Below are 27339 nucleotides of genomic sequence, written 5' to 3'. Positions count from 1 at the left end.
TATTAATAAGAAGTATGTTTCAGAATCATTCAGCACATTGAAATCTGTATTTACTCTAAATGGTTCTGTTTTAGTTTTTAATTCCCTGTGGAAAGAATGAAGCACTTCCTCCTCAAGCCTGGGAAAAAGTTGTTGACATAGCACAAAAAGAATTTTTTTTTTTTTTCAGCTTGTAGAATGCTGACTGGCTTTTTTAGTGAATGTGCTCATCCCCAGGGCTAGGAGGACAGGGCAGAGAACAGACACCTGGCATGAGCACTCTGACTCAGGATTGCTGCCGTGAATGACTACAAACTGATCAATGGAGAATTGACTGATGGCTGGCTCTCTTCTTGTCTGCCCTTGCGGGTAACAAGGTGCCCTATCTTGGTTGAAACAAGCTTCTGGTTTTCATTTAAATAAGTAAGAAACTGCCAAAGGAGGCATGATGAGGTACTTAACTACTCTAACAACTAAAGGGAGTATCTTAACCTTTTTGCCTTTACCTATGATTTTCTCTCTAGAGGACACATATATGAAAAGTCACACAAAATGTTATGGGATGCACAGACCCACTGATGCCCAATCATGGACCCAAGGGATGGTTAAGAACATTTGGGCATCTGTTAAATGCAAGTCAAGAAGGAATGCTAATATTAAACTTCACAACAAGCAATATGGGAAACATGGGTGAAACACTTCCCCAGACAAACTTCAGAACAATGAGTTAAGACTGGCATGCTAATCAAAAACATCTCATTATAAACATTCACGTGGAGTTTTGTAAAAAAAAAAAAAAAAAAAAAAAAAAAATTGGGGGCCTGAACACAGAGACCTATGTTTGAGCTATACCACACACATAGGTTGATGATAAGCAACCCCATAACTTCTCTGAGATTTAGTGATCTTACTTTTATGCAAGGGAAGTAATAATACTACCTGACTGATAAACATTTGTGTATAAATACTTAACAACTATAAAAGTTCTTATTTCATATATTTACATAAATTTTACTTAAGCCACTTAATTCTCCTTGGATTAGTAACATAGTCATTATAGAGTCTTTGCTCGTGGTGCCAGAAATTGCTTTTTATGTTACAACTGAACATCTGGGCCTTGGGTTGATATAGTTCATTTCTGTAAATTCTGGACTCATTTCTTCTGTTGTTTAACAGTCAGAGTGCTTAACTATGTTTCCCAGATTTCAGATTGCATTGTTCATGTTATACAAAATTAAGCCTAGTGGTTCTTGGGCTTTAAGATACTTTCATAGTTCTATAACATCACATCTAAGTGTCAAGGGCAAAATGTTGAATGTGACCTATCACAAAGAGAGAGATATTATCACTTACCCCTGTCACTGTCATAGAGGTATGCAAACTTGTCCCATTGATAGTATTCAATCAAGCTAAGGAGTGCTCCTTTGAGGTCAGGTCTCATCTGAATGACAAATGGATGTGTGCCATCTGTTGGGAAGCTGGGAGTGATGAAGGAGACATGGAGCGTTCCACAAAATGATGTGATGGTGTTTACAGACTTCTTGTCGTAAAACCCAAAAATCGCATAGACTCCTCTTGAAAACTGGGAGCAGACTAGAAGAGCAAGAAAAACAGAAAGGGTAAATCATTGCAATTATCATGCAACCTCCACAGATTTGTATGAAACAAAGACAATCCAATATATAATATACAAAATCATTAACAGAGAAAAAGAAATATGGAGTTCATATTCATGATTTGTGAAAATTTACAAACATTTATTAGCATTCTATTTGAGGAATTCAAGAATTATGAAGCATACAACATAATGATTCTGGCTACAAGGAAATATGTTATTGTTTAACAATCTACAAAATATGAGAATATTTTAGGACAGACACATAAAAATGTGCAAGTAATTGCCATTAAATGTAAGAACAAACCATAGCTGGCTAAGATTTACACACATTCAGAATAGCACATTCCTTATCAAATGTTTTTCTAGAAGGCCTCATTGTATTTATGAGGCTTTTATATTAGAAGGTCAGTGTGCTTCCACAGAGTTCTAATGCTAACTACACGTCCCTAAGAGAAAGTGATGTCAGAGTCCCATGAAGAGGTGTATCACCAGAAAGGCATTTCTCGCTCACTGGTGACCCTCAGTCAAGCATCAAGTAAATAAATTTCAGAACTCCTAATCTTCATCTTTCCAAGGAACTGATTTTACCCATTGGTTCCAAAACATATGAGACAAGGAATATTAACAAAATAATTTGGCTAAGAGACGTGATTTTTAGCAAACATGATAATATTGTATTTGAAAGTCCCCATTCCTTCTACAACCACTTCTCTTCCAATATTACTATTCCAGTGGATAGTATATGACACGACTCTTCATCACAGTCCATGTCAGTCCATCACAAAGTCCTGCTCACCGTAATACCTGAACATACTCAGATGGGGTCCATTTACAGTTCCACCCACTCTGACGATCCTGGTTCACTAACAGATATACTTACATGTGTTTGCTATGTGCCTGGCAGATTCTATGAACTCATTTCTTTCTCACGATATCCTTTGAGGTAGACTCTGTTATTATTCCCAAATTACCAATGGGAAAATTGACAAAAGATAAAATTACATACCTAAGTCACACAGCTACTAAGGGACAGATAGGGCATTCATATCTAGGCACTCTGAATTCAGAATCCCCACTCTTAATTAACACTATTTCTTTTTTCTTAACCTCAGTTAGTGGAATATCTACCCCACTATTTTCTCTCCTGCACTTATGGTCAGAAGTCAATTCAGTTCTCCACAATATAATCAGAATGATCTTTTGAAATATAAATTTGCATATCTCTCTCTGAGAATTAAGAGTCACTTTGTCCAAAACTGATTTCTGTAATGCTCTATAAAAACCATCTTTAGCAGAGTCCTAAGGCCATTAGTCCAGGTCTATCAGATGGCTTCAAATGAATGAAAAGCTGGTATTTTTCAATCTCAGGGGTCTTTTCAACCCTAGAAATGGAAATCAGTCATCTAGTAATAAAACTTAATATCCCAGAATATAATGCCAAGCGTATTTCTAAATTAATTAACCTCATTTAAAGGATAAAGCGAGTACTATTTTATTTTACTTTATTTCCTTCACAAAAACAGTCTATAGAATAGATTTGTAAATAAGAACATTGATAAAAAGATTTGCAGATTCTAATAAGCATTTCCAAACAATCAATACATAGCAATCAATAATTTTTTGTAATCATTATATGATATGAATTGAAAAGAAAGCAAGAAAAATTATTTCTTCAGGTTTTTCATTTGTTCCTTTGTTTGATACTAGGTATTAAATCCAAGGTTGTTTTGCCACTGAGCTATATCTCCAGCATCCTTTATTTTAATTTTGAAATAGGTTCTAACTATGTTGCTAAGGCTGACCTTGAACTCAAGATCTTCCTATCTCAACCCCCTGAGTCATTGGGATTACACAAACGCACCACTGTGCCTAGTTAAATTAACTGTTTCTTTGAGTGACCCTTACTTATAAAAGATTTCCATTTACCTTTAAATATTCAATTCACTTCTTTGTGTTTGTGTGGGTGGAGGACAGGGTGCTAGGGATTGAATCCTGATCAAGTTATGCAAGCTCTACCACTGAGCTATACTCCCCACCCTTTTATTTTCTTAGAATTTCTCTAAGTTACCCAGGCTGACTTAGAACCTGTAATACTTCTACCTCAACCTCCAGAATAGCTGTGATTACAGGTGTGCACACCACAACCAGTTTCACTTATGTCTTTTTGGGATTTCTAAGTTACATCTGTGTAATACATCATTTGAAATCTCTTTTATCCCCCATCTTTTGCAGAGTAGACTAATATATCTCAGAAAGCAACTGAATGTATTGCTTTATATTTATTTTGTATCTTCACATAATGCCAAGGTGAGATTACTCTCTTTTATTTATATCCATGTTTTCTTGTTCTTATCTGGGTACAGATGTTGAAAATAACCTTTAATGTAATTGATGACGTGGTTCATTTGTCACATACATGAAAAGGATCTCCCATATCCATAACACTTCTGGATAAACTCTGCAGTGATTTTTTATTTTATACATACAAAGATATGTATATCTGAAATCCTAAATCTGTTCACATTTTTGTTGAATCTTAAAGTGATAAAATATGACATATGAAAAGAGACAATTGCTATAAAAGTCTCTCTGGGTCTCTTTTATTTCATTTCCTTCAAAGCACTGGCACATCACCCACATACCAGAGGAATATCATGCAATGTAATTTATTAGCTAAAACTGTTCTCATCTTAAATGAAATAGCTTCTGTGATGGAAACGGCAGCCACAGCAGAATGCTTGATAAAGAATGTCACCATTTGAATACACAGACAACCTTAATAAGGAGTTATACCTTTCATTTTCCATTTGTTTTGGGGTCTGCTTTGGGTTGTCAAGAGACTTCTTGGTTATTACAACAATCTGGAAACACTGGCTTTTGCCCAACAATAACAAACCCATATTAAACTTCATAAGAAATTACAATTCATCCAACACAGCAATCACTTTTTTTCCCAGACTATTCAGCCAATTCTCCAATGAACATTATTTACAACAATAGGCTTTCTCTTCTGAAAATCCTTGTATTCCCTCAACCTTCTCACTTTATCCTTGATCTCTTCATGGCACATACTCAGTTGTCTTTTTGCCCTATATCTTCTATTTTTCTGGATATTTTTCTCTTAATATCCCCTTTCTACACACTCATAATTAGCCACTTTGTCAATATTATCTATTTCCCTCTCTTTACTTAGGTCAATCACTGTCACTGACTCTAAGTATAAGAATGCCATTGAGATCTGCAAGGAGGAGTCAATCACAGTGTTCAACTGACCATCTGAAGATGAGAAAGTTCTGATTCCAATACTCCATGCCCAAATGTCTAAAACTGTGTGCATTCAAATATTGATCTTTTCTCCAATAGATCCATGGATACAGGAGCTTATAAATATGTTGCACAAAGAAATTACTCGTGGTATTTTGCTATTACTTGATTAGAAAAAGGAATTACTCCTTTCATTCCCATCTCTAAATTATCCCCTGCTAATGCCTTCAATACAGGAGGAAGGTTTACTATCACTGAGAATATACAAAACAAACTACCATAAACTCTGAAAACAATTGCAAAGATGAGTTTCCAAAATGAGTTAGACAATACCAGGATCCTATACATAGTCATGTCTATAGGCAGAAGAAGGAGCACAAAACCTCACAGTTTCACTCTTGGCTTTCTGACCCATACAATTACACTATCAAACACTATTATGTTTCTGAATGGTTGGGCTGATTAACATTAGAATCGCATTTATGACTTGAGACTCTAACCTGACTGCAAAAGAGTAGTGAAAGATGCTCTCATTGAGTTCTACTTGAATTAAATATTTAATATCAACTTTGAGAAACTCAGCAAAGGCGAGACCTTCTAAGAGACACTTCAGGTCAAACAGCAGAAATAATAATCTCCTGGGTGTAAGTAAGTTGCTGATTATTTCACTTTTTATTACAAGCCCAGATGATATAAGCCAATAACAATGCTGATAGTGCATCCACACCATCTTTTCCTCTTGAGTCCTGCTGCTCACTGGTGCTGCTAATGTACCATACAAGACACAGTCTGGAGAACTCTGCATGGTGATTTAGTAAAAGGGAGAAAAGCTGGGCAAGATTTATTTTTGTTTTACAGATTTTACAGTTGTAAATCGCCATTTATTTCAATGAAAGAACACAGGCTGCCTCATAAGCAGAAAAGGCATCATCCCCTTTGCAATTTGTAGAGTCTGGAAAAAGCTACATCACTGAGGAGTACTGACCTCAAAATATGGACACGACAGCAAAGTGCTTTCCTCATTTCATCACTTAACTTCTGACATCAACACCTGTACTCTTTGACCTGATTTTACAGTTGACTTTCCTATTTATTAGTTATGATCTCCTAGTGATTAAACCCAATAATCTCTTTCTCAAATCTACTTTCCTCAACTTCTCTGAATTTATTAGTCTGAAATTTACTTCTAGATGTTCTTCTTCTTCTCACCACTAATAACCCTAATTCCTTTTTTTCTTCTAATTCCTTTTCCACATTGCTGCCAAGGAAAATCATGCCATCTTGGTCATTTTTTCTACTTCTGGTTATCTTTCATTGCCTTATGCTTTTCCTACATTTCTAACTTAAAATATATTCTCCAAGGTTTATCTTGCAAATGATTTCTCTTTTTACATTTTATTTCTTAGTGGTTTGGTCCCTTTTCACAAAGTCAAATTCAACTTTTATGCCCACATTTCTTAAACCTTTATATCAGCTCTGTTGTCTCTAGCAACTATTTATTTACCAGGAAACTATGTACTATAAATATTCTATGTGACAAGCATAGTTTTAATTTTAGAAAATGCCACAACAGGATAGACAAAGAGCATTTGTTTTTCTTGGAGTTGACAGCTGAGCTCCCATCTTTCAACCCCATCCCCCACCTCCTGATGGAAAACTCCTGATTCCATATAATTCCATAAAAATAAGAAAAGAAAACCTAGATAATTTTATCCTGACAAGCAACATCTTTGTGCTGATGTTTCTGTTTCTGCTCATGGCATTGTAACTATTGCAATCATTTCTTTTCAGTATTTAATAATGAATTAATTACTGTTCTTTGTCCCATTTGTACCACCTATCTCATCTACATTTTATTTCACTTCATTGACTCCACATTGGACAAGTATTTTGAAGAACCTCTATTCTCCGATCTAGGGTTAGGGAAAGCATTATGCATCACATTGAGGTCCCTACTCACGTGAAGTTTGCATACTAGTGCTTTTTAAGCATCTGTTACATCTTCTCCTTCTCTTCTTATTCCTTGGCTCAGGCTAAACCGTGCCCCACCTCTTCTCTCTCCTTCCTTCACTTTATACTCTTCTTATATTTGTCTTCAGAAAATGCACCATATAACAGACATTCTCCAACTGTTATTTCCTCTTTGTTTATACTCTCTTAGTGATCTTACCCAATTAACAAAGTCAATTCAACTTTTTATGCAAATATTACACAAATATCATTACCATCCTAGTTGCATATTTACCGAGAAAACATATACTGTAAATACATTCTATCTTACTAGTGTGTTTTCTATATTCTGCATTTATTTCCCTGCTAGGATAATTTCTAATTAAAATCCTTAATTCCTTCAACAAGACTTCAAAATGTGACCTTTCTAGAATAAAAAAGAAAAAGAAAACCCACCTCTGTTTTACAAAATTTAAAAATTATAATTCTAATCTCAAAAGTTAAATACCATAAATTTGGAATATAGAAGTTCTATATTTTAAGATCTTGGGGGCTCTGTCCTTGGGTATAACAGTTGTAGAGGCTAAACATGAGAACAAATTGCGTTTGAATCTTTTCTGTTCTCTAGTTGGTTTGGTTAGACAGTTACATTACCCACCTACCTCAATGAGGGACAGGGAAACATTAAAGAAAGCATAAGCTATACACAGTGGTGTCAGCCAGTAAGCCCCAGGTGAATCATGACTCCCCACCTTACATCCCACAGTCTAACTGATGCTGAGATCAACTTTCTTTTAACCACACACCAGAATTTTGCTTGTATTTTCTTTTAGCCTAAGATTCACCTAATCTACAAGATAAGCATTCACATAGCAAAATCAAACCCATCTTTTCAGGACAAACGATGCCAAGAATCACTTGAGATTTCTACCCTTTCTTGATTTCCAGCAAATGAATTGTCACCATATGCCCATTTGACCTCTCCAATCTGTATTCTTCAGCTCTGCTGACACTGCCTTAATATGGTCCTTAAACATTTATTAACTGAATTGCTACAATAACCTCTCAAATAGTTCCTTTTATAATAAATCTCTCTCCTATCATAGCAGATATCACCCTCGCACTTTAATCCATCAATGTCTTCCCTTTGCTTAGAGAATAACACAGAGATAACAGAGAATAAGGCAGAGTACAGGTGTCACCAGCTCTGTGTGGTCTGTTACATGTCACTCCTACACACGATTCTAAAGCAATCTCTATCTCTGCATATTAGCCTGTTTACAATTGTCTAGTTTTCCCCTGAAACTCTGAGCTAATCGAAAGTGGAGAATGAAGTGTCATTTGTCCATAAACCCCTATCAAATACTTGGCACACAGCAGGCATGTGATAAACGTCACTTAATAAAATACCAACTCTTCCATGAAGGGTGCTCTGTTCACTATCAACTGAATATGATCTTCCCCTATTATGATTACACACTGGCACACTGCCTTAACCTCACCCATGTCCCAAATTGCAGTATGTATGTGTTTGCTGTGGTGGTGATTTGTGGTCTTTTTGAGGGCAGGAGTCAGAGTGAGAGCTGAATAGAATACCAGAGTTGGAAACCCAGCTTTATCCTTTGCTGGCCTTATCTGGTAGAAGAGCCAATGATCCCAAGTCTCAGTTTGCTAATCTAGTGAATGGGGATATTAACTTCTGTTTTGTCTCCTTACAAGAATGCTTAAGCTAAATGATGTACAGAAAACATAAATGTACAAAATATAATGTACAAGAAAATACAAGTCATTACATAAATATGGTACTGACGATAAATCTAATTGTAATGGTTTTTCTATGCTTTCCAATACCCAAATCGAAATTTTCATAAGCATGCTATTATTAAATATTTGTCGAATGAATATAAGATCAGAACCAATTGAAATAGGCATAAAACAGGACATATGTTGAAATTCATTTCTATTGATACTGGGCTATTTATTAAATCACATCATAACAATGTTTTCCTTTTTGCAAATTGACTAGTATTAAGATTACTTAAAATTTAGTCAATTAGTTCTCATTGTAAGAAAAACCATAATTGTTATTACTATAAGACAATCTTTTGAATATCTGTGACATTTTATTATGCTAAGATTTTAAAATAAATTATGTATGTGGAGAAGTTTGTGCCGAGAGGTGAAATTATTAAACCCAAAAAAGTACAGGGCAAGATGAAACTGAAAACATAAATGAAAATATATAAACTTCTTTGTCTTGGACACATGTTCAGTATACATTTTATACATGAAAATATCCTCAAAACTTCTAACAATCAAATCGAATCTTTTATTTCATATAATTCAGTGGAAATCTTCAAACCTTACAGCTTATCATAAGCAACACTTTTTCCTTTTTAAATTATAGTTGCTCTAAATTTGGCACATATAACAAGAAATATCCACGTAAGAATTTGGGGAAATGGAATTCTTATTCCATTATTCTTGAAAATGTAGGTAAATACAATATTCTGTCCTTAAGATTAACTGGAGTTATTCTATGTACTTCCATTATGGCAACTTTTTCAAGGTTCATGTACCTATAGGAATGCCCCCTTCTCCTCTCCATAGGCTAAAAGGATTTCTCACTCAGGACCTGTAGGTTTAGCATCTCTTACAGAACTTAAAAACCGTTTTAAAAAGCTTAAAAACTTAGACTTTGCTCTGTTAACTCCTCTTCCCCAGAGACCAGCACTGTTCCTACCAGTCACTCAATACAGAGCTATTAAATGATTCACTAAATGATTCAAAGAAAATGTGAGGAATAATAAACACACACTGCAATGACATTTGCTATAAATTGCCTCCCTGATGGTTTTCCCTATAGCCATGCCACACATCTTTATGGTGAAAAATTACTTCTCCTTTGCATACATTTTGATTCCATTTTTTATAGAAATATTAAATGTGATACAACATCATCACTCAGTCATAGAAGACTATGAAGTTGTAATAACACATTTTTCTTTCTTGCAACAAATATTTATCCTTCCTGACCTTCATTTTATGTTTGCTGAGGGAGGTGAAATATCAGTAGTTTATTGCTGTTTCCCACATTATGGGCTGCTTTAAAAAAAAATCCATAGCATTTATTTTGGCTTCATTCATCACCTGGGGTAGCAGGCAACAGTAGAACCAGCTATAATAGGCAATAACTCTCATGTGAATTTTAATGATGGGTCTGGACACGTAAAGGAAGGATTCATTCATATAAGATGCTACTTCATGAAAGATAGTCCCATTTTTCATATGCTGGACATGTATTTCCTTGTCATACGAATTCATGGTTTTACCCTCTGCAAATTCTTGCTCAATTCTTGCTCTCTATAAGTTCTGGGCACCCGATGACCTGGGGCAACTTGAATGGACAGAGCACCAGGCTGATTGAATATTTGCAGGCTTTGTGCCTGATTCTGGCTGTGACACCCACCAGCTGTGTGCTTCTGGCAAGTTGCAGATTTCAAAGGTCTCAGTGCCCTCAATGGTCCCATTGAGTTCAAACTTGGGACTGAATGACTGAACATCAAAGACAGAAAGTCTGAAAATGTCAGGTAGTGGCCTATTTATTATTCATCACATACTTTCTCACATAAAATGTGTGCATGAGATATAATAAATTTTCAGGGATAGAATTCTACCATTCTCTGCTTTTTTCACCCTCTATTTCAATCCCCAGTACTTCCCTTTTCCCTGCCTCTTTGTTCCCCTGATCCCTTCTTCAATTCTATTAGGGTTTCTTCAATTCATTTATTGCTTTTTAATTGATGCATTATAGTTGTTCATAAAGTGGAATTCATTGTGACATATTCACACATACACATAGCATAATTTGGTCAATTTTCCTGAATGATTTGTTACTCTTTCTTGTTTTTCCTCTTTTTTTCCTCCTATATTTCTTCTCCTTTCCTCTTGTCCTGTGAAAACTAAATTTATTTTACTCTGCTTTTTCATAGTTTCAGCTACTCTTTATCTTGATACCTTAAAAAAGTCTAATTGCATGTCCAATTACAATTAGAGTGTACAAAACTGAACAACACTAACAGAAAATGTCCAAATATTTATAATATTTACACTCCCTTAGAATGATATGTCAAAAAAAAAGAACTCTGTTACCTTATTGTCTGGATGCTCTCAAATTAGATCTGATAGCCCTCTTGCTTTTAAGTATCGCAGAATTTCTAAAGCTTTCACAGGACTGTCCTGATCATTAATTTCATGGTGACAGGGTTTCTATGTATGTGCCATAGTACTTAATTCAACCAATATAAGTTTATTTTTTAAGAGGAAGAACTGGTTGAATATCATAAGATGAGAATTCATGTTGATGCACTAAGAAGTGCTCTGGACTATTGATATATACCCCTGACTTACTAAGAAACTGGAGGAATTAACTTCAGTGCAATGGACTCACATATACTTGATGCATTAAATCCTGGTAAAATGAAGACTGAATATCTAGTAATTTTGCCTTATTGTCTGGATGCTCTCTAATTAGAGAGCACCCAGACAATATCCTGGCACTTGGCTCTATGGTTGTCTTAAGGGTCAGTCTGCTTCTTTGTAATTCCCCCTTCAATAAAAGAAGGAATTTACTTTCCTTCTTTGGAGAAATATCTATCCATATCATTTGACCATTTTCTAATTGGACCACTCATCTTTTGTTGTAGATTTTTTGAGTTCCTCATATACTCAGAATATTAATTCTTTGCCACAAGAATAGCTGGCAAACATTTTCTCCCATCTATAGGTTGTCTCTTTACTCTATTGATCATTTTCTTTGCTATGGAGATGATCTTAGTTTGATATAATCCCATTTGTGTGTGTGTGTGTGTGTGTGTGTGTGTGTGTGTGTGTGTGTATTTGGTGCCTGCACTGTCTCGTTCGTGGAAGCTAACATGTCAATCTCAAACTTGATTAATGGTTATTAGAGGCTGGGAAGGGGAAGACAAAGAAGGGAGAGTAAAAAGCCAGATAATAGAAAAATGCAGTTAAAGAAGCGAAAGAGGAAGACTGGATAAAGGAACAAAAATGCAGTTAAATAGCAGCAACACGTTCTATTGTACTACAGAACAGTGGGGCTATTACAGCTTGCCCTTTACATGTTATATACAGAACCAGTAGAGGGCTGGGGCTCTAGCTAGTGGTAGAGCACTTGTCCAGCAGGTGTGAAGCACTGGGTTCAATCCTTAGCATCACATAAAAATAAATAAAATAAAGGCATTCTGTCCATCTACAACTATAAAAACACATTTAAAAAAAAAACTAGTATAGAGGACTTTGAAGGTTGCAAACATAGACATGATGATACAGAAATGCTAATCACTTTGATTTAATCAGTTCACATTGTGGACATGCATTAAAATGTCACACTATACTCCATTAAACATACACAATTATTACATGTTAACTTAAAAGAAAATGAAAATAAAGCAAATTTAATCCTAATGGTAAGAAATGAGTGAGAAAAAGTTAATAACTTATTTATGTTTCGACCCTTGTATTTATTTTAATAACCAGTTAATTTTACAACCCCCAAATAACAAGAATAAGCTATTATACAAATTTAAACAAAGATGTTCACTAAAAGGCTATAATTTCCTTTTGCTCATTAATATTTTCAGAGGCAACAATCTTTTGGCTTGTACATTTAAATCCCGTGAGAATTGATTCCATGTTTTTTTTTTTTTTGGTACCATGGACAGAACCCAGGGATACTTAACCACTGAGCCACATCTCCAGAGTCTCCTTGCCCCCAACCTGCTTTTTTTTTTTTGCTTTTTTTTTTTTTTTTTTTTGAGACTGGTTCTCATTAAGTTGCTTAGGGCCTTACTAAATTGCTGAGACTGACTTTGAATTTGAGATCCTCCTCCTTTAGCTTCCGGAGCCACCGGGATTACAGGCATGCACCATAGTACTCAACTTAAATCTTCTTTAACATACTTTAATACTCTTTACATACAAAGCCCTTATTTTCTTACTTTTTCTCTTGCTTTTTACTTTGTTTATGACGACCCTTATAATCAAATTCCTTTTCTAATTTTTTTTTAGTCGTCAATGGACCTTTATTTTATTTATTTATATGTGGTACTGAGAATTGAGCCCAGTGTCTCACACATGTTAGGCAAGTGCTCTACCACTGAGCTACAGACCCAGCCCATAAACTCTCAATCTGATTATATTGGTGATTCTTAAGATTTTGTGTCTTGTATAAGAAAGATATCCCATCCCAAAACATTGTTCGATATTATATGTATCCTTTTTAAAATAATTATTCTGCTTACCATTTGCATTTTTTGGAATGTATAAATCTAAATTTATTTGTTCCCACATATTTAATTTTTGAATACTTTTAGTTTATTTTTATTGATTTCTGTTGGTTTGAAAGGCCATCTTTATCATATACATTAGTATCAGCATGTTCATGGGCCTATTTCTGAAGATGGCAATAAATGTTTTAATTTTTACTACAACATCTTTTTGGAAATAATAGTTGCTTTCAGTGTCCTTCTGCAAATCTTTCATACATGGTTGTTCTCCATTTTTTCTTGTTGTTGTTCCCAACTTTGGTTAGAATTGGATTGAAATATAAATTAATTGGTAGAGAGGAACATTTATGTTAAACTTTATAGTTGATCTCTATTGACTCAGAACTGTTTTATGATTTTAAGTAAAATTTTACACTTCTTATTCATATCTTACCCATTTGCTGGGTTTACACCTTGATATATTTTATCTTTATTACATTGCTGTCAAATATTTTTTCTTTAACTTTTCTATTTTAGATATTGATAGTACCTAGGAAAACAATGGACTTTAGATTGTTAATGTTATACCTAGGGTTTTACAGAGCCCTCATTAGTTTTTGAGTTTTGTGCTTTTTTTTTTTGAGATTTGAGTTATATGAGGTTTTTTGATGGATTATCTTGGATCTTTCTAGGTAGAAAGTCCATTACTTTTATAAGAGTTTTAATTCAATTACCTTCTGGTTCTTTCTACTTTGAGAAATCACTTCTTATTTTTGCATTTCTACTACATTTCTTAAAGGAATAAATTGTAAAGTATACCATTAATGTAGTATTGATGTAGTGAAAACTGAGTGAGAATTTGAATAATTATCTGATGCATTTGATCAATGTATGTAATTAAACTCTTTTATGCAGCCCATAATTCTTCATTTACCATAATAGATTGGTTATTTTAAAGGACCACATAGTATATGAATAATTGTTTCAACTCGTTACTTTATTTTACTGTGAAAATGAAAAATAAGAGAAAATATAATGCAAGTTATACAATTTCATTTTCCCTAGAAAATGAAAAATAAGAGAAAATATAATGCAGGTTATACAACATCGATATTTAGGAATTATCACTATGGCTCTGTAATTGTTCATAGTCTATTTTCAGTGTCTCACCATAGGTGGTACAAGGCGAAGGAAAAATAATTAGCCAGGCAACAACCCTCCATTATTAAAGATGGAGCAAAGCTATTCAGAGGGGTGAAAAGAAATGGACAACATACAAATAACTGAAAAGGAGGCATTCAGAAAAGAGAGCATAAAAGCTCAGTGGAAATTAGCATTGCAATAATTATTATGAAAGACAAAGCTATAGAACTTCAAAATCAATAGATGCTAGCTAATTGCAAGAAAATATTAACAATATAAATCTTAGGCATATACCAGAAGTTATTTCAGCTGGGATCAGTGAAAACAGGCCCATATGATTTCAGTTAGAGCCATCATTTCAAAGATACCTAAATGAATGGATGTCTTGTTCTGGAGAACACATGTAATTTTGTATATAAATCACAGGGTAAATGGTAGAATTGCCCATTTTAAGGTGTCTAAATTAAATGCAACTGGTGAAGGCATGAAGCAAGAGAAGTCTATACTGAAATCTGAACCACTTATTTTGGTTTCCTGCCTTTTGCAGAGCTGCTAGATATTTGCCAGCTGTCTCATAGATTATGTTGTAAGAACAAACAGCCCTAGAGAACCAGAGCTTCTAGGAGAATTTCTCATAGAATATGTTCTAATTAAAAAAATTTTAAGAACAAATGTATGGATCTTTTGAAATGAAATAATACAAAGTAAAATTTGACACCAAAGTTATTAAAACTAAGATATACCGTTAGACCACTATATGAATGAAATTTTAGCCTATTCTTGTAAAAATCATCCCTCTGGGACAATATTGTAAAAAGCAATGAGGTAACTAGCCAAAGATGTGATTTTATGAATGCTAATCTTGTGAATGTTCAAGACAACACAGATAGGAATGAAGAAGAGAAAATGCTATCTATGTGTTGTTATAGTTTAGGTATGAGGTGTCCCCCAAAAGCTCATTTGTGAGAGAAGGCAAGAAAGTTTAGAGGTGAAATGATTGGGTTATGAGAGTCTTAACTTAATTAGTACATTCATTTACTGATAGGAATTAACTGGGTGGTAACTGTAAGCAGGTGGGGTGTAGCTGGAGGAGGTGGGTCAATGAGGGTGTGACTTTAGAGTTTATAGTTTGCCTCTGGTGAGTGAAGTTCTCTCTCTGCTTGCTGATAACCATGTTCTGAACTGTTTTCCTCCACCACAGTCTTCTCCCATGATGTTTTGCCTCATCTTGGGCCCAGAGCAATGGAGCCAGTCATCTATGGACTGAGACCTCTAAAAAATGTATGGACCAAATGAACTTGAACTTTTCCTCCTTTAAAAGCTTTCTTGTCAGGTCTTTCAGTCACAGTGGAGAAAAAGCTGACTAAATTGTGTATATATAAATACAACTTTCTTTTACCCAACATATCTCATGCTTTCAAAAATTATTAAGCAACACTGAACTAAATGCAAGCATATACTAATTTGCCAGGACTTTGCTCTACTAATTGTGAAATTATATAGTATTTTTTATAAAATGAAATTTGTCTTACATTTTATGATGTATCATGCATCATTGTTGTATTATTGTATGATTAGAAACCATACTTTAATTGAATGCAGTATAAAATGCTTTGGAAAGTAATACAGTGAGTCTGATCTTTACATGGCCATAGATTGTGTGAAGTAATAACAACACTTGAATTAAACATTATGTTTCAGGAATTTTCTAAGCACTTGAATGTATCAAGTAATATAATCCTTCCAAGAACCAATGTACAGAGAAGTTGAGTAAGTTTCCCAAGTTAGCAAAGCTACAGAGAGCGGAACTAGAATTTGGACCTAGACAGTCTGGAAGTAGCTAGAAAATGTCACACAAGAAAATCTAGGAATCATATTGCAAAACATGAGAAAAATGATTTGCAGTGTAGTGATAGATATTCTAAATGATCACTGGGAAAAAGCAATCTCTCCAGTCTTTTACTTAAAGTTTCTAATATATATTCTTAATATATGGACCAGTTGTATGTGTGTGTGTGTGTGTGTGTGTGTGTGTGCATACACTTGCATGCTACCATATGATATGCTTCCAAATAGGCTAAATAATCTGGTTAGAAATTCATATATATAGGTATTTGTAATTTTAGATGCCATCTTTACTGTGACATTTCTGTTAACCAATCACAAGAAAACAATTCTATAGTAACAAGCTAAATGGAGATAAGTATTTATATGAATTTAGTTATACTTCTAGGACATTTTAGGAATCTTTAATTTCACTAACACCTTATGTCCTCATCTCTAATTCTGCATCCAGCACAAAATGAAGTGCATCATGGCAGAAATCTTCCCAATTTAATCCCAGTGTCTATATTGAATATTTAAACAGTCTTATGAGTTTTATATCTCTTAACAAATGTAGCCCAGGATCTAATTTTCATAAACACAACAGTTGGGGAGCATTGATACACTCATACAGACCTTCTTTGCTTTCTGCAATGATCAGATACTAAAATCATCTTTTTGTTCTGTGAGTCTTTGTTAATGTCATTGCTATTCTGCAAAAACTTTAAGGGACATACTTAAAATACATTGTTGAAAATGAGCCCACATTGAGAAAGACATTTTTTCCTTCACAACAGTTTTTAGAAGTCCCATAATAATTCTGATTTGATTATAAATCAAATCTTCACTGCCCTCTCAGCATAGGTCACAGCAAAGTTCTAATTTACTTTCTGCCACTTCACTCCTGGGTCAGCAATGAGATAGGTAAATGTCAAACATGAATACATTTTTTTTAAATGGAGCAAATGGCTTTTTAATATATTACCTACCCTGAATTAGTAAGGCTCAATTTCACTTCTGTCTGTTTAACTTTCTAGTTTTGCAGCATTCCCTCCAAATTGAATCAAAATGGCAAGACATGTATTTCCTCAAGACATCAAAAAGAATTACACAGAATAAAAAGATGCCATTCTGACTGCAGTGAGATGAAATCTTATAGTAATTTTGATTTGCATTTCTCTAATCACTAGAGATAATGAGAATTTTTTTTCATATTTGTTGATCGACCATATTTTGTCTTCTGTGAAGTGTCTGTTCAATTCATTAGCCCATTTATTTACTGGATTATTTGTTTTGTTTTGTTGTTCGGTGTTAAGTTTTTTGAATTCTTTATATATCCTGGAGATTAGTGCTCTGAGGTGTGTGTGATAAAGATTTTCTCACATTCTGCAGGCTCTCTCTTCACGTTATTAATTGTCTCCATCCGTAACTGAGAATAGACACTTCACAGAAGAAGAAATACAATTGATCAACAAATATATGAAAAAAATGTTCGACATCTCTAGCAATTAGAGAAATGCAAATCAAAACTACTCTAAGATTTCATCTTATTCCAGTCAGAATGGCAATTTATTAAGACTACAAGTAACAATAAATGCTGGTGAGGATGTGGGGGAAAAGGTACACTCAGAAATTGCTGGTGGTACTGCAAATTGGTACAACCACTCTAGAAAGCAATATAGACATTCCTCAGAAAACCTGGAGTGGAACCACCATTTGACCCAGTTATCCCACTCCTGGATTCATATCCAAAGGACTAAACATCACAGTGATGCAGCCACACAATGTTTAGAGCAGCTCAGTACACAATAGGTAAACTATAGAACCAACCTAGATGCCCTTTGACAGATGATTGAATACAGAAAATATGATACATATACACAATGGTACATTGCTCAGCCTTAAAGAAGAATGAAATTATATCATTTGCAGGTAAATGGATGGAGCTAGAGAATATCATGCTAAACAAAATAAGCCAATTCCAAAAAAAAAAAAAAAACACTAAAGGCTGGATGTTTTCTCTGATAAGTGGATGCTAATCCATAATGGGGTGTGGGGAGAATGAAGGATCTTTGGATTGTGCAGAGGACAGTGAGGGAAGGGGAGAGGATGTGAGGATGGGAAGGATGGTGCAATGAGGTGGACATTATTACCCTAGAATCATGTATAACTCTATTACCTGTGTGACTCTACACCATATTCAGCCAGAGGAATGAGAAGTTGTGTTCCATTTGTGTATGATGTGTCAAAATGCTTTCTACTGTCATGTATAACTAATTACAACAAATTAAAAAAATAAAAGAAAGAAAGACATCTAAATTGAAAATAAAAAAGAATAAAGAAATACAAGATTTCATGCAAAAATGCTGAATACAGAGCTACACCAAAATGTTCCTAATTGCTTCAATATCATTACTCATGGAAATAACCACATTTTTTAATATAGTCTAGATATCTGCCTACTTTCTAATAATGAAATCCTTATTAACAGAGAAAAAATTGACTCCGCTTTCTTGAATTTTGAAGAGCTCATATAAAACATACAAGGTAGGGGCTGAATAAAAGTTGGGTAGCAAAGAACATGTTTACCATCTTAGCATGCATAAGGCATGAATCCAGGGATTCAATTCCCCATGTTAAAACAAAATATTAATTAAACAAATAAATAATAAAATATATAAAGTATGCATGAAATTATTTGATACCCAGAAAGGAAACGTGCACTCTGGTTGAAAAATAAAAGAGAGAGAGAGAGAGAGTACTGAACTCCTGCCAGACCATATACTATCCACCATAACCCTAATTTACTTAGCATGTTCAGGACCCCATGGCCTTAGCTTTAAAATATTAAAGCACACTGTCACAGAGCAGTTTCAGTGGAGGTTCAACGGCCTTTCCTGAGATCTTAAAAAATAAAGTTATAGATTAAAAACAAGGTTAAAAGGAGAAAAATAAAGCAGTAAAACAGTATTTCATAAATAGTCAGAAGCACCTAAAAAATGTAAATTGGTTTCACTTTGGCTATTATTTTCTTATTATTGTTGTTTTTCAGCCAAGACTAACTGAGTATTTCAAAGAATCCTTTCAATTTAGAGTTTTAATTATGGGAGACTCTTTTCAACATTGAACAACATTTGATCTATTAGTACAGGGCTTTAAAATTCTGCTTATACTAGAATAAAAAGTAATTGATAAATTGGTGCATCGGTAAATGTTTGTATCTTTATATTCCCAAACAGGAGTTCCAAAAATGTCTAATACTTCATTAGGATTTTTTTCCATATTTTTAGAGCACACTGGGATGACTTTCATTGCCAGCACTCCAGCTGGCTCACTATTCCCCAAGCCTTTTCTTTTTCTTATAATATATTCTGTGTATGCTGAGTTGGATTCACAGGATTCTCACAATAATAATGATAATAATAATAGAGACAGAACAGAAATCTTAGGTGGAACAGTGAAGAATGTCTGCTTTAGGAACATTTGTCAGATTCCCTACAACCTTGAATTTAATGGCTCATTAGAGGGATGAGAGGGACGACTCTGGGTACTCCCTAACATAATGGCATAAGACAGATTAGTGAACATGGCCTGCTAGCAAAGAGAAGAACAGAAATACTTTCTTACTTGGTTTGCTCTAGGTGGCTAAAAAGCCAGGGGGACCCCTAAGAATTCACAACTATATGCTACAAACCCACCAGGTTTTCAGTTTCAATTAATGTGTTGGAAAAACTCAAGCCTGGAAATTAATTGAAAGTAATTTTTGAATTCAACTCCATAATCACTAAGCCAAAGAAAATAAATATATCTTCTAAAACAATACGTAATCTCAACCCAGGACCCCTGGGATTCAAACAGTTTAAAGGAACCCAAATGAGCTCAAATCCTAAAAAAAGGTAAGAAAGATGAAAACCAAAATGAAAGAAAGACACAAACAACAACAAAAAAAGAAGAAAGGATCAATAGATATGAAAAAATCAAAATTTTATATGTAAAGTAAAAGTACTTAAAAAGTAGATACTGAAAATAAAAGCGAGATATAAGAAAGCATAAAATGTGCCATAACATTTGGAATACAAATAATTTCCAAAATGATAAATATAACTCTTAAAATTAAAAAAAAACCTAATGAATAGATTGATATTTGGGATATTTTTGCCTTGGAAGAGAATTGGTGAGGTAGACATTTTATTGAGAATCACCCAGACTCATCAAAGCTAGCAAGAAGATAGATAACAAGAGATGACTAGTTAGAGCAATTTCATGAGAAAATTGAGACTAGGAGACAGGCAATATTTAAATATATGGCTGAAACTTTTTATAGAATTGATTAAAATACATATTTAAAATTTTGTAAAACAGAACTAAATCATTTGACTTTCACAATGCCTACTTCAGATGCAGTATATCAAAGAAAAAATATGAACATGAGTGATCAATGGGAAAGAAAGCTTGGCTATCAAGGAATATGATTTATAATGACAGCAGATGTTTCAATTGCAGCAAGGAGTTTCTTCTGGAAGACAGTAGAATAATATCTTTAAAATAAGGACAGAAAATGAATGTCAACCTAGAATTATGGTGACATGTTTGCTGAAATAAAAAAATGCTAGTTAAAATATTAAATGTGATCACTAAATAGAAACAATAGAAATAATTGTACCAAAATAAAATCCAATATAAGATGTATATAGAAAATTATGAGATTTAATGAAAGATACAGTAGAAGACTTAAATAAACAGATTTACCATTTGTATATTCTGAATCACTTAGAAATGTGCACATGAAGACATGAAGAAAATTCATGCTAAACTGTTTATAATACCAAAATTCCCACCAACAAACCACCACACATAGACACAAAGCAGAAAACTGATGATCTAGAACTACAAAGAGAAATACTGAAAGACCTCAAAAATGGATTATTGAGTAAGAGAAACCAAGTTACATAAGAAAATGGATAATGTACTTGAATCAAGGAAAAAACAGATACTTTTATTAAACACATGAGTAGGGAAAGTACAATGAAAGTTATAGAAACAATAACATCACATTTGAAATACTAACTATAACTGGGCGCTAGGCAGACGACATTTGCTATAATATGGTATATAATTGTTTGTAGAGCTCATATATTTAGTAAAATAATGTATGCTTTAGAGATCTGGGCATATGAAAAGTGAAAAACACATCATATAAAATACAATTCCACAAAAGTTTAAACAGGGAAAGTTTAGTGTCACTCACATGTCCTAATTCACTTTTTAGTTCCCAGTAAAGTAGCAACCAAGCTGTGTTAAGAAATGAACACTGACTACTTAACTTGAACCCACTGGCTGATCCAGTTCTCCCTCTTATTTAACATCCACCAATCTCAAACTTGTGCCTCAGAAGAAGAATAAATGACTTATCAAGTTTCTCTGGGTCTCTCAACATGCATATAATTAAAGTAACAAATGCCAGAATGCTCTTATATTACCAAAGTATTCTTGTATCTCAGAAATCTGAGACCCATTTTTCTTTGGAAATCTATATTTTATACTAAGTGTAAACTTATTATGCTGGGTCCACAGTATCTCCAGAGGAGGAGATGTAGCTCAGTGGTAGAACCTTTGCTTACCATCCATCCCTGGGATGGATTCTCATCATTGTGTATAAATTAAATAATAAAAAACTTCCTATATTATCCAAGAATGAAAATTAATTTAAAAAAAAACAGGTAATTTGACAAATCTAAACCTTTATCTTAGGAAACAATTCATATCTGGTCTATAATTTTATAATAAAATTGCAATTTTAAAACAACCATATATTTTACAAATACTGATTTGGTTAATTTTCTCTACAGATTATTGGACTGGTGCAAGTGTTAATAGTTTCTAATAACTTTAAAAATCAAAGATGAAACGTGAAAAAAACAGCGAAGATATAATAGACATGTCTACTGAATGTAATGTCATTGATGCAGGTAGATATTTATACCATAGACATTGGTTTTGCTCATTAATTAAGCTAAACAAGCATTAATCTATTTGTAATTTCTACATTATGAATAACTTAATACTTAGAAATACCACATAATCCTGGTAATTTCCTTTGTATTCTTAACATTGATTATAGTCCTAATATTTCTGGCCTTAGATTACTTAGTGAGAAGATCTACCTCTTCTAAAAAAAAGAGAGACGTCCATATCTTCCCTCAGGCATGATTTTGTCCTGATCAAGACTGTCTTATGAACTCAAACTTTATTTTAAAAACTATAGTCACTATGTTATACAGAAACAATGACAAATAAAAGCCCTTGCCTTTGATTGGTTCCTACAATGTAATTTGAGGGATATTATGTAGATTTTATGTATGCAAAAATTTATTAGGAAAGTTTAGAAAAACTATTATGCAAAGAAAAAAGGAAGACTAGATGTAGATATACCAATGGTTTAAAACCTCATGATTAAAAAACAAAATCTGAGTTTATAAAAGACAATGATTTTTGTATGTATCTAACATTTTTCTGAGGTTGTATGAGACCATTTTAATTGTATAAAAGCAAATTTTATGTAAATAATAAAAGAGGTGACACAGTTTGTCTAGTTTTCTTTTCAAAAAATCAACCCATTCTCTTGAATATCAGTTCATATGTATTTTTCTGGCATGGGGCCCCTGATGATGATTTGTAAACTTTGCTAGAAATAACCTTAGTGATGTTTCTTCACAGGCATGTGACAGGATGCTAATTATGATATCTAGTTGGGGATTTCTGTTTGTTTGTTTTGTTTTGTTTTACTGGGGATTGAACCCAGAACTGTTTAACCACTGAGTCACATCACCAGCAGTTTTTATTTTTGAGACAGGACCTCATTAAGTTCCTCAGGGCTTCACTAAGTTGCTGATACTTGCTTTGAACTTGCAGTTCTCCTGCCTCAGCCTCTTGAACCGCTGGATTACAGGTTTGTGCAACCATGCTGGCTAGTTTTGAGATTCTTGTTAATATTTATCAACATATTTTCTGACTGAAATAGAACCTACCTAAAAGAAAAATCATTTTTGCTAACTTAGCACAGAATGAAGCTATCTTCTTCCCACTTCTGCCTTACCCAAAGTATGAACCCCTTGTGAGGATGGCCTTAGGCCTGAGCCTAAGCAACTCCATTTTAAAAACTCCAGTAGGAAACCTGCAGTCTCACCAGGCACACCCACACAGCCCTCCAGTATGGCCTCAGACAAGTTACTTCCCCTCACCCTGATAAACAGAGTGAAGCCCCTGGCAGGCTGTCCTCGCCTGATAAGAAGGAAAGGCTAGAAGATCAGGATGGAGACCACCAGACCCTGATTTTTTTTCTGACCCCAGGGTAATGATGTCATGGAGAAATCCTGTATAGCTATTAAGAATTGAAAGGGGGGTCAAAAGCTCCAAGATTTAGTATAAATAATAGAGCTAATAAACCCCTGTTTCAGCCAGCTGAAACAAGGATGCACTCCAGCTGGAGAGCCTGATGAGGACCTGGACCCACATCCCATCACTTGTCATCATTTTTCTGATCCTCACTGCTCTCAAACTCTACTGGCTCCTCTGGACCCTGGTGAGAGCCGCAACTTCTCCATACGACTCTCTCCTCAACCGGTCGCCCACTCCACATCAGGAAAATCTGCCTTGGTTCCCAAACTGATCATCATGGTCTGAGTGAGTGTGCATCTGCTGAACTTAAAGCCTAAGGCTTAAGACTTTTGATCTGATATTTGAACTTAACACGCAGAGGGAATGTCTGTCGTTAGCCTGTCATGATTAAGTATGTTTGCAGTGCTTAGAATTAATCTAGCATTGTTTGCTGTGAATTGATTGTGTTTATTGCAAGGCCTAGCATTAAGGATTGTCATTTTCTTGATTAAGAGCTTATAGAGTGACATTATATTGAGTAATTTGAGTGAATAAAGTATTGAACAGGGGCAGAAGCACGTGGACATTCTTTATATCTCCCCTTCACTGTATACGTAGCAATTTTACCTGCTCACAACACCCCTGATACCAGTTTTGTCTCACTTGGCTTCATTCCTATTTATCTCAATGCCCTATCAGCCTTGCACAGACTTCAACCAGGCCCTTGGAAATTCACATCAGCATCCCCTTCCATGTCATTCTTAACTCTTCTTAAATTCTTACTTGCCCAATTTTTATGATTTCTTAAAACAGTCTTACTTGTGAAGATACTTCTTTTCTAGAATTTTCTTTTAAGAATCTCACTCCTTAAAGTGCTAGGATAGATAGATACATGCATGCTCCAAAACAAATATCTCCCAGCACCCACTTCTTGCCCATTTGCCTTCCACATTGACTTTGGGCTTGGACATGTTGTTAGTGATTCTAATCATTTGGCAGTGGCCACAGGACTGAGCAATGTACAGGGGCTAGAAAATCATCACAGAGAGTGTTAGGAAAGTTTGTAAGAATGGCAAACAGTTAACAAAGGCCAAAAAGACATCAGAAAAATATGTTGTGTCAGCAAAAATACTGACACACCTGTCACCTAGAGTAAATTGGAAGATTGAAAATGTACTTGGCGTCCTTGGGAATCCAGTCGTGTACATTTTGAAACAGAATGCCCTAAGTGCTTATTTGTGTCTTTTTGATGCTTATGAGATGAAACAAGAAAGATCTGAGCTAATTTTTGCAAACTGAATTTAGAGGAAACAAAGAAGGGTTAGGAAACTCTGGGTTGGAAAAATAAACCATTTCATATTTTCAGTATCTCTACCTGGTAAAATAAAATAAAAAATGTCAAGGTATAAAAACTTAAAAGATGCAACTAGTGGGACTGCAGGTGAAGCTCTCTGATAGAGCTCTTGCATTCTAGCCCCAGCATCAAAAACGAACAAACAAAAAAACCTATAAAATCCTTAATTTAAATAAATCACAGGAAAATAAAAGCCTTTGCCTGAAGAGACCCTCAAAAACAACAACAACCAAAAAAAAAAAAAAAAAGGCTTTCATAATATGAAGGGTCTTGTCACAAAGAACTCTGTACAAAAAAAGAAAGAAAAATTATGAGGATTCTCTTCAAAAACTTTTGGATTTAGCTATGGAAACCTGGTATGAACTCCAATTAGAGACATAGAAAGTTCACAAAAATTTTAAGATAAATTTCTCAGGTTGAATCATCACGGATTAAAATAAATACAACTAGTTCAAAATGAATTTTGTACCGAAAATAAGCTGAGAAAGCTACTGGATTGCAAACACAGACCATTTCTTATCGAAAGGGAAAGAGAGCCCAGGGTGTCAGAGAGCAGTGAATGAAGGAAATTTCTGGAAGCAAATGGTCTGATTAGAGGTGAACCCTGAAGTTTGCACTGGCTGGATGCTGGATTTCACCAGTGCTGGGGACTAGTGACTCCGATGTGCCTCCTGCTCCTGGTATTTTGGTAAAAGGCGAAAGATTTATATGATCTGAAGCGAAACCAGAGTATATGTATTTTGGGTTTATTACATGGAGTTATTGAGGTGATCCTGTCACTCTTGTCACCTACACTGAGGGTGAATGTGGAGGTGAAGAAAGATAGAAAAATTAATCACTTTTTTTTTTTAAGTTCAATGTCCTCTAAATAAAGAGCAGCTTTACCCCAAAAGCCCCTTCTTCAGATAAATCTGATGCACATGATGAGATAATGTCATGATTGGGTGAAACTTTGAGGATGTTAGAAAAGGGTGAATACATTTTGCACTTGAATAATTGGGATCAGAGGGCAGACTATATTAAATTGTTACTCTAATGGATCAACATAAATCATTCCTCCTCTTATTTATACCTGTGTGTAATTTCCTTCCTTCTTGGCTAAGGGCAAGGCCTTGTTCTTGGTCTGATCAATAAGAAATTAGCAAATGTAATGCAGAGACATAATAAGCCCATGCATATTGAGGAGGTCAGTCTTAGAACTCTCTTCTAAGACTGTCTGAAGAAGTCCAGTCTAATCTTGCCTTCATATCTCTCTCTCTCTCTCTCTCTCTCATACACACACACATGCATGCACACGTGTACACAAAAAGAGTCCCAGCCATCCCAGCCTACACCCCAGCTGGCTCACTAATAGAATGCACACCCCTAAATGAACTTAGGAGAGACCAACCAAAGAAACTCCCAACCCATCAACACAATCATGGGAAATAAAATGGTAGTTCTTTTAAGTCATTAAGTTTTCAGAGGGAAGAGTAGATGCACTGATATATAACTGGAAAACACCTGTTCCGCATCACTATTATTAAATGTCTAAGATCTCCTAACCCACCCAGAAGTCTTCCTAATGTTTGTTTTCCTGGGCATGGCTTTCTATTTACCTGCTCTATTTTCATTGTGAGGGACTTCAATAAGCTCTTTATCTCATCAGTTTCATAGTTTCTTGGCATCTTAAGCTTTCTTCTTCCAAATACTTTGCTACTTATGAACATGGTCATGTCTTCATCCAAATAAGAATCTCATTATTCTATTTAATTAAGTGACTTGTACGTTTTTAAAAATGGATAAGGTTGTTCCAACAATAATTAAAATATCAATGATGACGGAAGACACCAGATGGTATCTAAGAACACCATTGTTTATTCCTATATTTATTGGCAATTCTGATTTGACAAAAGTCTTAGAATAAGTTAAAGTTGAATTAAAAATCCCTCCTTGACATTCACTAAATAGTAAATTTCAGTTCTCTCATATATAAGTAGTAATACATGGACTCAATAAGAAGTTACTAATATCATCCTTAATATGAATTCTTATTTTTATGTTAAGTCATTCAATATTATTTAAGGAATATTACTGAGTAGTTTAAAAAAGTTTGCAAATGGATCTTCAGCCAGAGTTTTCTCCTTCTCAGAAAAGCTGTAGTTAAATACAAGGATAATCCTAAAGGGTAAAATGTAGAGTGCTGATTGATAATCATTACTTTTTTTCAGTTTTTAACATTGAAAATGAAAAATTTTCAAATTCAAGCCTCTGATATAGTGACGAAAGGAGTACCTATAGTGCCTGAAAAACTAATTGATATCTAAATTTGTCACTAGTCACTATTTGATTTTTTTCCTTTTAAATAGACATTATTTTTTAAAGAAATTTTAATTTTACAGCAAAGCAAAGCAGAAAGTGCAGAGTTCCTATAGAGTCTCTTCCCTGAACACGTACAGTCTCACTCTCTATCAATGTTCTCTGCACATTTGTGCATTTTTTTACAATTAATAAATCTACTTTGAAACATCATTATCACCTAAATTTCCTAAAAATCCTCTGTATTA

At 34.4% G+C, this 27339-nt stretch overlaps 1 protein-coding gene across 3 annotated transcripts in view; it reads right to left on the bottom strand.

Moving 5' to 3' along the window:
- Positions 1–27339, bottom strand: part of Gria2 (glutamate ionotropic receptor AMPA type subunit 2) — a 139895-nt gene that overhangs the window by 62967 nt on the left and 49589 nt on the right. For all 3 annotated transcript variants that reach the window (XM_026395940.1, XM_026395942.1, XM_026395941.1), the window contains exon 3: positions 1333–1572. In XM_026395940.1, the coding sequence (XP_026251725.1) occupies positions 1333–1572 (240 nt within the window). The remainder of the gene's footprint in view (positions 1–1332; positions 1573–27339) is intronic.

The sequence above is a fragment of the Urocitellus parryii genome, chromosome 10, assembly GCF_045843805.1.
Source record: "Urocitellus parryii isolate mUroPar1 chromosome 10, mUroPar1.hap1, whole genome shotgun sequence".
Classification (NCBI taxonomy): Eukaryota; Metazoa; Chordata; class Mammalia; order Rodentia; family Sciuridae; genus Urocitellus; species Urocitellus parryii.
This window is presented reverse-complemented; position numbering and strand designations above follow the sequence as displayed.